This window comes from Cynocephalus volans, chromosome 12, assembly GCF_027409185.1.
Source record: "Cynocephalus volans isolate mCynVol1 chromosome 12, mCynVol1.pri, whole genome shotgun sequence".
NCBI classification, from domain to species: Eukaryota; Metazoa; Chordata; class Mammalia; order Dermoptera; family Cynocephalidae; genus Cynocephalus; species Cynocephalus volans.
The window spans coordinates 63,329,224-63,342,911 of NC_084471.1; the positions used below are offsets into that span (position 1 = coordinate 63,329,224).

Genomic DNA, 13,688 nt, shown 5'->3' on the forward strand with positions numbered 1-13,688 from the left:
TATGTCCTTCATAAGGCTATTGAGAGTATTAAGATGAGTCAGTGCTCTTAGAATAATGTTTAACATATAGATGATTCTCAGTAAATGTTAGCTTTTGATTATGCTGCTGATTACTTAGGAGAGGAGTGTTTCTTCCCCATATACTTTGTTCATTGGCATATAAGCTGTTCCCAGGTGGAATCTCAAAAAAGGAGACTAAGTCTATGAAAAAAAGAAAGTATACATCCTATGTTTATACACCCTATTTCTTTCCCCTTATATATCAGTGTATGTCTTAAACTTTTTACTTCTCTTTACAGTTCCTGAGGATGTGATAAAGTGGGAAACTGACTCCTTAAAGGTGGCAGCCCATCCCGCACTCAACCCTGCTCGCTTCTTTGTAAAGAGAGAATTAACTGGCTCTAGCACTTCTGCTGGTTCTCCTGCTCGGGCTCGAGGCCGGCCTCGAAAAACTAAGCCTGGGTCTGTGCAGCCTAGGCACCTTAAGTCCCCTGTTAGGGGTCAGGATTCAGAACAGCCCCAGGCCCTGCTTCAGCCCCATCTTCAGGCTCCTATCCAGCCCCAGCCCCAGCTTCAGTCCCATCCTCAGTCCCATAATGGTTTCCTGGAGCCAGAAGGCTCCCCTTTGTCTCTGGGTCAGAGCCAGCATGACCTCAGCCAGTCAGCCTTCCTGTCTTGGCTGAGTCAGACTCAGAGCCATAGCTCCCTGTTGAGCAGCTCAGTCCTCACTCCTGATAGCAGCCCAGGAAAATTTGACCCAGCACTATCGCAGCCACTGGAGGAGCCAGAGCCTGATGAGACAGAATCCAGCCCCGATCCTCAAGCACCCTGGTTTAACTTCTCAGCCCAGACGCCCTGCAATGCTGCCCCTACACCACCCCCTGCAGTTTCTGAAGACCAACCCACTCCCTCCCCTCAACTACCTGCCTCCTCCAAGCCAGTAAGTGAATTAGTAGCATGCACTTGACTTTATCTTGCTACAGGCTCCATTGCCTGGCTATGGGGCTGTTGCCTGAAGTTGAGGGAACCTATAAACATGAAAACTTCCTCATCCCCTTCTATGTCTCATCTTATTCACAGGTGAATAGATCCAGTGCTGCCAACCCCTGTTCTCCAGTGCAATTCTCTTCCACCCCCTTGCCTGGGGTGGCCCCTAAGAGGCGAGCAGGAGACTCTGGAGAAATGCCACAGAGTCCCACAGGGCTGGGACAGCCAAAACGGAGAGGGAGACCTCCCAGTAAGTTCTTCAAACAGATGGAGCAGCGTTACCTAACCCAGCTGACAGCCCAGCCTGTCCCTTCTGGTGAGTGATCTTGGGGTGGAGTGGGGTAAAAGTGACATCCAATGTGGGCAGTGTGATTCACAGCTGGTTCCTACCCCCACCCCACATACATACGCTCTGCTCACAGAGATGTGCTCAGGCTGGTGGTGGATCCAAGATCCTGAGACACTGGATGCCATGCTCAAGGCCCTACACCCCCGAGGCATCCGGGAGAAGGCACTTCACAAACACCTTAATAAGCACAGGGACTTCTTGCAGGAAGTCTGCCTACGGCCCTCAACTGGTAAGTAGATACCTTGACCCAGCCTGAGCTGAAGAGCCCAGGGTAAATGTTGAGCTGTTGCTATGGACAACAACCTGATGGACCTTCCCTCTGCCTTCTCTCTTCTCAGACCCCATTTTTGAGCCCAGTCAGCTACCTGCCTCTCAAGAAGGGATCATGAGCTGGTCCCCCAAAGAGAGAACATATGAGACAGACCTAGCTGTGCTTCAATGGGTAGAGGAGCTAGAACAGCGGGTTATTCTGTCTGATCTACAGATTCGGGTATGCTGGGATTGACACTGGGTAGGGAGTTGTTTAGGGGAGGGCATTAATCCCTTGTGCCCTGTTAGGAAAAACCTGGGTTTCTACTTCACAAGTCACCTGCCATGACCTTTTTTTTTTTTTTTTTTTCCCCCCCATTATTTTACATTCTAAGATGTTGCCAAGCAGTTGGTGGGGAGGGGAAAGGAGAGGGAGTTAGGGTGGAAGGAGGAGGAAAGGCGGGGTGTGGTAGAGGCCTGTGGCACCCCTCTCATTCCATCAGGGGGGCAGTGGCTTGGTTGCTGGAGGCTGTGCTGGATGCAGATGTTGGGGGTGTGTGGCTGAGGCTCTCAGCCCCCAACCGCCATGGCTCAGATGCCGTAACCTTAAACTGGTCATTTTTTTTTCTATGTGTAATTTTCTTCTCTTATAATGAGTTTTATTCCTCTCTCCCACATGAAGGGCTGGACATGTCCTAGCCCAGACTCTACTCGTGAAGACTTGGCCTACTGTGAGCATCTTCCCGACTCCCAGGAGGATATCACCTGGAGAGGTCGAGGAAGGGAAGGACTGGCACCTCAGCGTAAAACTACAAACCCTCTGGACCTGGCTGTGATGCGACTGGCTGCCCTGGAACAGAATGTGGAGCGGCGGTACCTTCGGGAGCCCCTCTGGCCGGCCCATGAGGTTGTGCTGGAGAAGGCCTTGCTCAGCACACCCAATGGTGTCCCTCAAGGCACCACTACAGAGATGTAAGTGACTCCCACTTGGTCTTGGAGAGAAGGGATATAAGTTCCCTCTTTAATGGATCTTGTTCCTCATCCAAAGATCACGACTTTCTCCCTCCAGATCATATGAAATTACCCCTCGCATTCGTGTCTGGCGTCAGACACTTGAGCGGTGCCGGAGTGCAGCCCAGGTGTGCTTGTGCCTGGGCCAGCTAGAGAGGTCTATAGCTTGGGAGAAGTCTGTCAACAAAGTGGTAAGAGGCTGGGAGAGCCTGGAAAGACTGAGGAGCCAGTCAGCTGGGGTGGGTGGAGTCACTGGCAGACAGAGGCTTGAACGCTCACTCTGCCTTCTTACAACCTTGGTCCAGACCTGTCTAGTGTGCCGGAAAGGTGACAATGATGAGTTTCTTCTGCTTTGTGATGGGTGTGACCGTGGCTGCCACATTTACTGCCATCGGCCCAAGATGGAGGCTGTCCCAGAAGGAGACTGGTTCTGTGCTGTCTGTTTGGCCCAGGTAAGGCTTCTGCTCTCTTACTCCTACTCCCAAGCAGAAGTCAGAGATTTTCTTTTCATCCCTTTTACCACCAATCCTACAAATATCCCTTTTCATGCCCTCAGTCTGTCCTTCGAAAGAGCTCCAGACTGGGTGTTAGGAGGCCTGAATTCTGGTCCTTCTTTGGACAGGTCTCTTAAATTCTATAGCCTCAATTGCTTCCTCTACAAAATGAGAATAGTTATACCTTCCTGTTTACCTACCTTATTGGGTTAGGTGAATAAACTCACATTCTGGCTTATGTGTGAAAGTATTTTGAAGCTTTTTTTACATTTAGGTAAGGATTGTAATGAACTGGAGCACAAGCAGAGTACATCTTCAGCTGTCGCTGATCTCACCTTTTTCCTATTCTCAGCAGGTAGAGGGAGAATTCACTCATAAGCCTGGTTTCCCAAAGCGAGGCCAGAAGCGGAAAAGTGGTTATTCGCTGAATTTCTCAGAGGGTGATGGCCGCCGACGCCGGGTACTGTTGAGAGGCAGAGAGAGCCCAGCTGTGCCTCGGTACTCAGAAGAAGGGCTGTCCCCCTCCAAGCGGCGGCGATTCTCAATGCGGAACCACCATAGTGATCTCACATTTTGCGAGTGAGTTTAGTGAATTCTGGGGACAGTTGGCTCTACTTCTGCCAGAGGAAAGGGCTGAGAGGCATCAGTATATTTGCTGCTTGAGGTGGAACCATCACTGTCCCTGTAATGACAGGATTATCCTGATGGAGATGGAGTCCCATGATGCAGCCTGGCCTTTCCTGGAGCCTGTGAACCCTCGTTTGGTAAGCGGGTACCGGCGCATCATCAAAAACCCTATGGATTTTTCTACCATGCGTGAGCGGCTACTCCGGGGAGGGTAAGTAGATGTCAGCAAGTTCCCCAGCTCTTCTGTTACTGCTGCAACTCTTATCCAACTCACAACTCTGCTTCCACCCTGCCCAGATATTCCAGCTCAGAGGAGTTTGCAGCTGATGCTCTCCTGGTCTTTGACAACTGCCAGACCTTCAATGAGGATGACTCGGAAGTGGGCAAGGCTGGGCACATCATGCGCCGCTTCTTCGAGAGCCGTTGGGAAGAGTTTTATCAGGGAAAACAGGCTAATCTGTGAGGCAAGGGAGGTGGGAGTCACCTTGTGGCATCTCCCCCTACCTTCCAAACAAAACCTGCCATTCTCACCTGCTGATGCTGCCCTGGGTCCAGACTCAAGTGAGATGTAACCTTGATTTTTGACCCTGCCCTTGGCAGCACCCCACATCCTCTTATCCCTATAACCTTTCTCCCTTTCCTCCTCTTGCTCCTCAAATAAGAGGTGCAGAGATGAGGTCCTTCTGGACTGAAAGCCAAAAAAAGAAAGAAAAAAAATTTTTCCTTTTGTTTTTTTTTCCTAATTAAAATTGGGGAGGGGGGAAGAAGTCTTTTCTTCCTCCTCCTCCCAGCTCCCTTTCCTTCCCTGTACATGCCCCAGCATTCTGGGGTTATTTAACAATAGCAATAGTTCTAGTGAATGTGTGAAACTGAGAAACACTCTGTACTGTGTGTGGACCCGCAGTGACGGCCAGTAAAGTGGACTTAACTCCCAAGTGTGTCGAGCCGGACACCGGGCCCTGAACATGCTGCTTCCATGTTCAGTCCCTTTCCCTGCTTCTCGCTTTCTCTCTCTAAGTTTTTTCTTTTGCCTCCCCCTACTCCCCAATTTTCAGATTTTCTCTCATCCAGTAATGTAAAATTTAATGTGTACGGGTTCCTCCCTTTTCTCTTCTCCCAAATCTTTTTTCCCTTCAAAGGAAAAAAAAAAGTTTAGCAATCCCTGCCTTTTTCTCTGTCCTCATCTTCCTGCCAATAGCTATCCCCTCTATAATGTTAGATGCTCCTCACATGCTGAGTTTCCAGCCTTTTCTGAAACTCAGTAGCTGCGGGGGAGGGCAGGGAGGCCCCCTGGGCCTTCCAGCCTCCTTCCTCGCCTCCTTCCCAAACCTCCCTCTTGGGAACTCCTCAGGGACAACTACTGCTGAGTTTGGGTGCACCCCCAAGATGGAGGCCAGGTAGCAATTGACTGGCCTCAGAGAGAGAGAGAGAGAGGTGTGTTTGTTTGTGTGTGAGAGTGAGAGAGGATGCTGTGATTGTGACCCTGTGTTTGATAGGATCCATTCAGTTTCCCCTAGTATGTTTTTATTCCCACCTTTCCCATTGTTTCAAACCATCACTTTTTTGTCTTTGGGAAACCACAGGAACAATTATTCTGGGGACAAGTCTGTGTCTCCTCTCTGATCATTTCTGTTCCAGCCTCTTCAAACTGTGCAATCTTTCAGCAGGAACTGCCTCTCTTCTCAGTAGCTTTGAGACTTAAGCTTTGGCAGGGAGAGGGGTAGAACTGGATCTTTTCCTAATCCCATGAGCCTTTGTGGGTTTAGTTGTGCTTTCCTTCCCTTATCTACTTTGTACCCCAGGACCCCTTCCCCAGCAGCAGAGACCCTGGAGCACAGGAGGAGGAGGGATTTCTGGGTCCACCACTGCCCTACATGTGACTATGCCCAAGTTAAGCTCCCAACACGTGAGAGGAAAGCTGCTAACTCCCAGCTATAGCCATGGGCCCCTGGCCCCCTGCTCAGCAGAGCCCCTCCCATCAGAGATTACGGGTACTTGCACTGGGGAGGTGGCTGCTGGCTGGCCCAAGCAGAAAGCTGAGGCATTCAAGAAATGTTCCATTGGTGAGAGGGGGTTGCCAGGTGAGGTGGAGCATTCCTTGTATTCTGGCAGCACTGAAGGGGGGGGCAATTTAGGTCCTGGGGCAGCCTCATTTCTTTACACCCCTTCTCCCCCATAGCCTATTTCTAAAGTCGCCTTTTTTGTCAGATAAACCTCAAAACTTTTAATTTTATTTGGGTTTTTTTGTGGGTTTTTTTGTTCGTTTTTGGTTTTGCTTTTAAATAAGAGGTGGATTGAAGAATATTTGAATTGACTTTATATTATGCATAAATATTTATATTTTATCTAAAATAACTGCGCTGTAACGAACTGTGTTAGTCAAATGGTTGGAACTGTTATAGTTGGGGGCTCCCCTTTTTCCCCATGGCAGTTTTCCCCTGGTATAAAATGTACTAGAATAATTTCACTGTTGGAGGTGAGGTGGATAGGGGGAGTGAAATCTCAATTGTTCCTACTATGCGTTCCTCTCCCAGCTCCATCTCTTTCCTAAGGGACCAGGCACTCTTAAGGTGGGGGTGGGGTCCTAACCTCAGTTTGAAGAAGTGGGGGCTGAAGCGGGATGGGGATAGGGCATGATCAAAGGGGCCATTTCTCACTTTTCTTTCCTCATCTTCACTGCCCCTTGAGCTAGGTGGATCTTCTCTTGATGTATAAGAGTATTTGGTAGGGAAGGCAGGTTAGAAATAAAGAGACAGCCCACCCCCTGCCCTTTTGTTTCCCTTTTCCCTATCAGTCTGGTAACAGAAGAAACCACACCATCAACACCAAGTTCCCATGTTCCTTTTACAAAAAAGGGGACGGACTTTTTATATAACCAAATGTGGTGTTTTAGTGACTTTTTGATAATGTACAGTTTTTTGTGAATTTAAATTTATTTCTTTCTATATTTTTAGGACCAATCTCATTTTTAATAAGGTTAAAAAAGGAAAAAAAAAAGTCTAGAGAAAAAAACTCCTGTTTTTGCCATGTGATGTTCCACAAGTGCAGCTGTAGAAAAGTGCTTGTCAGTTGAATAAAAACCACATTTGATAGAGATTCAAAAGACTCTGTGTATTTATCTTCCCTTCAACTTAGGTGCCCACACACATGTAAGGGAGACTGGGTGTTGGGATGGGTATGACTGGCTTAGTGTAAGAGGTGGCAGGCAGGGGAACAATGTGCCCCTAAACTTCCAAGATTTCTTCTTAAACCTGTTTGGCCTTTCCTATACAAGAGGTGTCTAGAAACAAGATTCCTAAGTCTGGCTGAGATGCTGAAATAAACTGGGATTCAATGTGCCTAGTTCCTGTCTTCTTGTCAGACATGGCTTTGGCTCCCTAAGGTGCCACCTGTGTTCTGTAGTAAGTAGCAAATGTGGGCCCATCACCTCCCACCATGGATAAGAAACCAAGACATAGACTTTTGTTTTATTTTTTTTTTAAAGTTGAAATAAGATGGAGCTTTACCAAATTGTAGGAAAGGATTATGGGAAGACCGGGGGTCAGAAAAGGAAGAATAAGCAGGAAGGGTGGCATTGGCATAAACATGGGAAGAGTATATAAAACTAGAAGACTCTGGATAAAGAAAAGTACAAAATGTGTTTAAAACTTATTTCCTGTCCGCAGTGATAAGTACATGCAACAAAGTATTCACCCACCTAAAAAGAGTATGTGTTGGGGGAGTGGGAACACCGATAATGGGGTGGGGACTTTATGTACTCAGGCTGGAATCTTTGTCTTGGTGAACCCTCTAAACTGGGTGTTAAGGTGAGGAAGGAACATCTGCTTTTAGCCCTATAAAAAAGTCACAAACTCCCTCTTTGGTGCTTGGTTACCTCCTCAGCTGCGTGGCAGCCACTGACTTGTTTATCCTCTTAAGTTTTAAGCTCTGCTCCAATGTTGTTCTTGGGGGTGTCTCCCAACCATTAGTTATCCTAGGCAGTCATTACATAGCCTACCCCTGGCCTACCACAGCAGGACCTATCTGGAGAGTTCATACTTACTATTTTAGGGTGATTAGTGAGCTAAAAATCCCAGAGAAGACATCCCCAAAATAGAAGTATCCAAACTTTTTGTGTTTGATCATGAATCCTTTCTAGCCTGCAGCTTCCTAACTCATAAAGGACAATAAAGAGAGATGTAAACCAGGTGCTGTGCCCTTGTTGACTTGTGAGATTGTGAGGTAGCTGTTTAACAAGGACAGGAAGTTTGGGAATCTGCCTGGAGAATGGTTTATTCAAAACAGCAGTAGACAGACTAGGGAGAAAGAGCAGTGGTAATGGGTGATAAGGGCACCTAGCTTTCTCATTACAGTCATGTGGGGACCACTCCTAGTGAGGTGCAGCAAAATTCAGTAAAGATCAGGAGTGAGATGGAACTCAGGCTGGTTTTAGCTGCTGAAGGAAGACTGCTATGGAATGGAGGGGTGAAAGCTGAGTAAATTTCAGGACTCTGCTAATGCTTGGAAGGATCTAAAATGCAGGTTGCACAGAAATGGAGTAGTTGGTTTAAAAGGGAGCTAAGAAGGGCCAAGCCCGTGGCGCACTCGGGAGAGTGCGGACCTGGGAGCGCAGCAACGCTCCCGCCGCGGGTTCGGATCCTATATAGGACTGGCCGATGCACTCACTGGCTGAGTGCCCGTAACGAAAATGACAAAAAAAAAAATAAAAGGGAATTAAGAAGGCACAAGATTCTAGACCTACCTCTTACAGACTGGCTTTTATAACACCCACCCTCTTCTCTGAAATCTGCTAATTCAGGTCTAGCACAACCCGGGGGCAAGTTGGGACTTGACCACCCTCACACATTTATTCCCCTTGGCTATGAAGGCAAAGTAGCTCCTCACGTCGTGAGTGCAATGATGCCACATTACCAGAAGGTGGGGCAAATGCACAAGACAGCAGTAATGGTTCCTTTTCTAGAAAACAAACAGCCACTGTCTGGGATCCCTGCAAATTCCAACAAGACCTCTCACAGCATCTTAATGGTGTAAAATAATAGCCCACATATAGGCCTCAGCCCCCAATGGGCTGACACATTGGAGTAGCGGGGAGTGAGCACTGGAGGCATTAAAGGGGGTGAATGAGCTCACTGATTAGTAAGTTAGGAATGGAATGGGGCTGAGATGGCCCAACCCAGGGATGACCTGTGGAGCAACAAAGTCTGGTCTTTATCCTCAGTGCAAGTAAGGTCCTCCTACCACCCCTATGTATTACTGACAAGGGCTATTAGCTCTTCAGATTCACCAGGTTTCCTAGGCTGGGCAGCTCTTCAAAGTCTTTGGTTAAAAACACTCTTTAAAAATATCCCTCCCCATCATCGTCCCCACATCTGCCTAACCTCTACTGGCACCCTCCTCCAAAAAGTCCAGTCTAGGGTCTGAGTATCAGAGCTTGAGAGGAGCCACAATAATACTGGCATGAGATGGGATAGGTAGGCTTGGATTCTAATAAAGGATTATACCAACTGAAGAAGGGACTCTGGAATGTTCTATGTGACTAAAAATAAAAATATGGAATACTAAAATATTTTTTAAATGGTATGAGCATCTGTAATGAGTTGGGGGAGATATAAAGTACAGGGAAAATAAGATGGGCTCCACGAAGACAGGATTTTTTTTTTTTTAAGATGACTGGTAAGGGGATCTTAACCCTTAACGTGGTGTTGTCAGCACCACACTCTCCCAAGTGAGCCACAGGCCGGGCCAGAAGACAGGATTTAGAAAACATTAGGCCTAGTATTTAAAGAGCCCTACCCTAGACTGAGCTGGAAGGGTCCCCTACAATTCCCCTGCCACCTCCCTGACCAATAGGCTATGTCATAGGAGAAACAGTATCCCTCATTCCTTTTCCTCCTTTCTCCAATCACTCACCCACTGTTAGAAATGAACTAACTAGAGGGAAAAATATGAGTGTAAACCAAAAGCACCAAAAAGAAATTCTTCCGTCTACAAAGATAACTTCAGGCTACCCATCACTTCCCATGCCCAAACCAGAAACTCTCATTAATAGAATCTAACAAGTACATTCACATGAGGAGAACCCCAAAAGTTAACTTAAAAATTTAAAACAAAACAAAAAATAATGGCCATTTAACATTATTTTTAAAGACAGAGAAAGGGGACAGAATCAGGAGTTCTGGGATGCACAGAAGGTGACAGTGACAGCTACAGCAGTTTCTACAAGTGAAAGGCCTCCATTGCACTAAACCTAGCACAGCAAGGATCCCCCAATGTACCATCAATCAAATGAATAGAATTCTAGATTTGTTTTCTCTTTTTCTTAAAGGCCACTGACAAGAAAGCAGCCATGGTATGTTTTCCTTGACTGAAGACTGGAAACTCAAAAACGGGATCTTTCTGCCCAGCCAAACACCTCTAGAAGGTTACTGGGCTTGGGGCTATTTTACATTGGATAAGCCCTACCTGAGGTTGGAAGCACCAATGAGAAAATAGCGGCAATTTTGTCCTTTACACTTTACATCCTACCTATTTCCCCCCTCAAGATGTACAAGGGACAGCCTGGGGGAAGGGAGCATTGGGACTCTCAATTCTGGGGTGGGTGCAAAGGAAGGGAAAGTGGGCCCAAGCTGTATGTACAAGAACTGATACTACAATCTATTTTTCCCCAATATCATCCCTTTCCTCTCCCTACAGCCAGCCTAATGAACATATGTTTCTCCATCCTCCATCATTTGGCTTTGTCTGATTGTCTGGTGGACAGGCACACGGCCTTGAAGTGAAGGAAAGCAGAATTCTCCTTTCAGTGCGTAAGGGAGTAACTGGGAAAAGACAGGAGCAGGATCTTATTTCCTAGAAGATGGGCAAAAGCTTTCTTCTGTTGGTCTCCATGTGCACAGAGTCAGGTCTTACAAAAGCGGATCATTAAAGAGTAAGATACAAGGTTTTTAAAAGGACTCCTGACCTTATAAATAATGAGATGTAATTTATTGCCCTTTTCTATCATAGTTCCCTGACATCCTTCTACAAGAAGGAAAATTATTTCTGATGTCCTGGTTCCCTGGGGAAGGGGTCCAAACACACCAGGGCAGGTCAGGTTGCTCTGGACAGTTACAAAGAGCTTTGTCCTATTCCACTTCTGCATAGTGCACACAGAACAGTCCCCACCTTGATCTCTCACAGCCACAAGCCTCTCAAGGACAGCTCTTGCGGTATGCAGAGGTGTCAAAGGTCAAAGCCTGGGGAGAATTCAAGGATCCCAGTTTCATCCTTCCCAACCAGTTGCATGAGTGTCAAAAGGCACTGTGTGTCCAGGGTTGGGATGGGAATTTACCTCATCCCAGGAGGCAGGAACAACACTGTCTATATCAAGGTTTCTCACCCTTTGCACTATTGATATTTTGAGCCAGATAATTGTTGGGAGTAGTGGGAGTTGTCCTGTGCACTGTAGGATGTTTAACAGCATCCCTGGACACTAGACACCAGTAGCACACACACCCCACCTCCAGGCACGGCAATCAAAAATGTCTTCAGATGTTGCCAGCAGTGTCTGGGGGACAAAACCACTTCCTGTTGAGAACCACTGGTCTATAGGTGAAGCAGCAGATCTTCCACAGTGGGGAGAGAGCCTAGGTGGATTCAGCTAGGCCACAGCTACAAAGGCTCTGAGCACAGCAACGTGCAACAGGGAAGAGAGGAACCATGGGACTCGGGGCAGAAAAGAAGATTCTCCAGAAGGCAGGAAAGCAGGTATTCTCAAAAAGCTGTAGCTGGAAAAGATACCTCCTCAGAGTGTTGGCCTCGGCAGTGAGAAGAGTTAATCAGAAGTCAGTAAGTCCATCCTTCCAGAATTTGCCAGGGAAGACTTAGTCATCAACCAAATTTGGCTCAAGGGTGGTTCCCAAAAGCTGTAGAACTGTCTCTTTAATGAGCCTAGGTCACATCTCTGCTTCCTGAAGCCAAAGTCTAGTCTTTTCTCCCAGGATGTGGCAGGGCAGAGGGAGAAAAAGCCACTCATTGCCTGTTTAGTATTCTGCCTTGTTCCTTGCCCAGCCCTCAAAAACTTCCATATGAAATTTCATTCAAAAAAGAAATCCACAAAATTAAAACCTGTAAAAAGGCAAAGTAGGCAGGCTTGGCTGTATGGAAAAGAGAAAAAGAACAATCTGGATGAGAGAAAGCAGGCATAAAATGTGTGAAGAGGAAACAAGGTGTGTGAGCTGAGAGCTTTACAAAACAAAATTTTAGAAATCTGCATATTTTCTTAAACACAAACACATCAAAAAAAGTCTATAACTAAATTTAGTAAGTAACCAAGGTCAAAGCTCAAATCTGCAATAAAAATAAAATAAAATAAAAAAATTAAAAAATAAACTCAGTAAGTAGGACTCCTTTGTCAATGTTCTAGCACCACATCTTTTTTTTTTTAAGAAATAATAAAAAATCATTTAAAAATCCTCCCCAAATAATTCCAATACATCAAAAACCATATTTCATACAGATGAGAAGAAGCTCTAGCCACCATGACTCTTTGGGACATGGAAAGAGTACATAGCAGTTAAAACCAAAACAAAAAAAAATTCTTTGCAAAAGAAAAGAAGTTTTTTTTGTATCTTTGAATGTAGCACATATAAAAAGTGACGGTTCCCCCAGGCTCCATCAGGAATGGAAAAATAACAGAGAGCAGGAGTGTAGAGATTTCTTTTTCCGCACCCCCCAACATGTGATTCTTACCCTCTGTTACTTGTTGAACTGGAAAGAATAGACTCCATGGTCTGAGGGCGTATCCACCGCCACTGGATTTTGTTGGCCGCTGCTCTCCTGTACCATATCCAAGGAGAGTCATCTTGTGGGTTCCTTTCCTCATGTCCCACTAAAGCAGCCTAGCTAAAACCCACTTAAGGTGGAGTTCCCTCCCCAATCTACCTACTCTCCACACGTATGAGTGTGCGCACATACAGCACCACTTCCCCAACATTTACAGCAGCTTGTCTTCTTCCCAAGGCACACTAGTCAATACAAGCCAGCATCCTGGAATGAACTACTGGCTGGCCAAATGTGAGGAAGGTCTTCATTCACAAACACAGACTAAGTCCTTCCCACGTTCTTCATATACCTACCAGCTATTTGTGAACACAGAATCAGCATCATCGTAAAGGAAGATCTTGATCGTGGGAAAACCTGCCTGTTCACTTTCCTGTCTTCAATTCAAAGAAATGATAATGCTCTTACCTCAACTGAAACATTGGAAGAAGGCACCGGGGTGTACTGGGAAATGTAAGCTCCTTGCATAGCTGCAGCTGTTGGCATATACTAGAATGAAAAACATCAATAGGCTTAGAGCAGTGATCCTTGGCTACATTTAAATCATCTGGGGGCCTTTTTAAAAGGTGCCTGTCTTCTATTCCTGAGAGATTCTAATTTAATTGGTCTTGACATTGACTTCTTAAAAGTACCCCAGGTGGTCCTAAAGTACACTGGCTTAGAGAGACTTCTACCTATATGACTTTCTTTCCTGTCTTCTCCTGCTTTGCCTCAACACAGTGCCTTCTCTGACCTCTCTGCTTCCTGTGCAAATCAGAATGCAGCAGGCTGCCAGGTGCAGTGGTGTGTGCCTGTAGTCCCAGATATTCAGGAAGCTGAGGCCAGAGGATCATTTAAGCCCAGGAGTTTTGGGCTGTAGTGCACTATGCTAATCAGGTGTCCGTAATAAGTTCAACATCAATGTGGTGGCCTCCTGGGAATGGGGGACCTCCAGGTTACCTAAGGAGGGGTGAACCAGCCCAGGTCAGAAATGGAGCAGGTCAGAATGCAGCAGGCCTAAAAGAAATCCAGTGAGCTTCATCCATTCTTCCTGTTAGTATTTTGATAAGGATTTCTAGTAAATGTGTATGAACTCTTAGATAAACTAATATGCAGAGAGAAACACTATTCATTTAATTTCATGAGTAGAAATAAGTAAAAAGAGGTGAGCT

At 46.3% G+C, this 13,688-nt stretch overlaps 2 protein-coding genes across 10 annotated transcripts in view; one reads left to right on the forward strand and one right to left on the reverse strand.

Moving 5' to 3' along the window:
* The window catches only part of BAZ2A (bromodomain adjacent to zinc finger domain 2A), a 33,555-nt gene extending 26,735 nt beyond the window's left edge, over positions 1-6,820 (forward strand). For all 7 annotated transcript variants that reach the window (XM_063075262.1, XM_063075261.1, XM_063075259.1 and 4 more), the window contains 10 exons: positions 300-940; positions 1,081-1,303; positions 1,410-1,565; positions 1,675-1,826; positions 2,268-2,557; positions 2,655-2,787; positions 2,902-3,048; positions 3,443-3,669; positions 3,785-3,928; positions 4,015-6,820. In XM_063075262.1, coding sequence (XP_062931332.1) covers positions 300-940; positions 1,081-1,303; positions 1,410-1,565; positions 1,675-1,826; positions 2,268-2,557; positions 2,655-2,787; positions 2,902-3,048; positions 3,443-3,669; positions 3,785-3,928; positions 4,015-4,180 — 2,279 coding nt within the window. In that variant the 3' untranslated portion in view covers positions 4,181-6,820. The remainder of the gene's footprint in view (positions 1-299; positions 941-1,080; positions 1,304-1,409; positions 1,566-1,674; positions 1,827-2,267; positions 2,558-2,654; positions 2,788-2,901; positions 3,049-3,442; positions 3,670-3,784; positions 3,929-4,014) is intronic.
* Positions 6,803-13,688, reverse strand: part of RBMS2 (RNA binding motif single stranded interacting protein 2) — a 56,673-nt gene continuing 49,787 nt past the window's right edge. For 2 of the 3 annotated variants that reach the window (XM_063075268.1, XM_063075266.1), the window contains 3 exons: positions 12,946-13,026; positions 12,448-12,534; positions 6,803-11,852 (listed from right to left, as the gene is read on the reverse strand). In XM_063075268.1, the coding sequence (XP_062931338.1) occupies positions 12,454-12,534; positions 12,946-13,026 (162 nt within the window). In that variant the 3' untranslated portion in view covers positions 6,803-11,852; positions 12,448-12,453. The remainder of the gene's footprint in view (positions 11,853-12,447; positions 12,535-12,945; positions 13,027-13,688) is intronic. The other variant, XM_063075267.1, reaches the window with a different exon arrangement.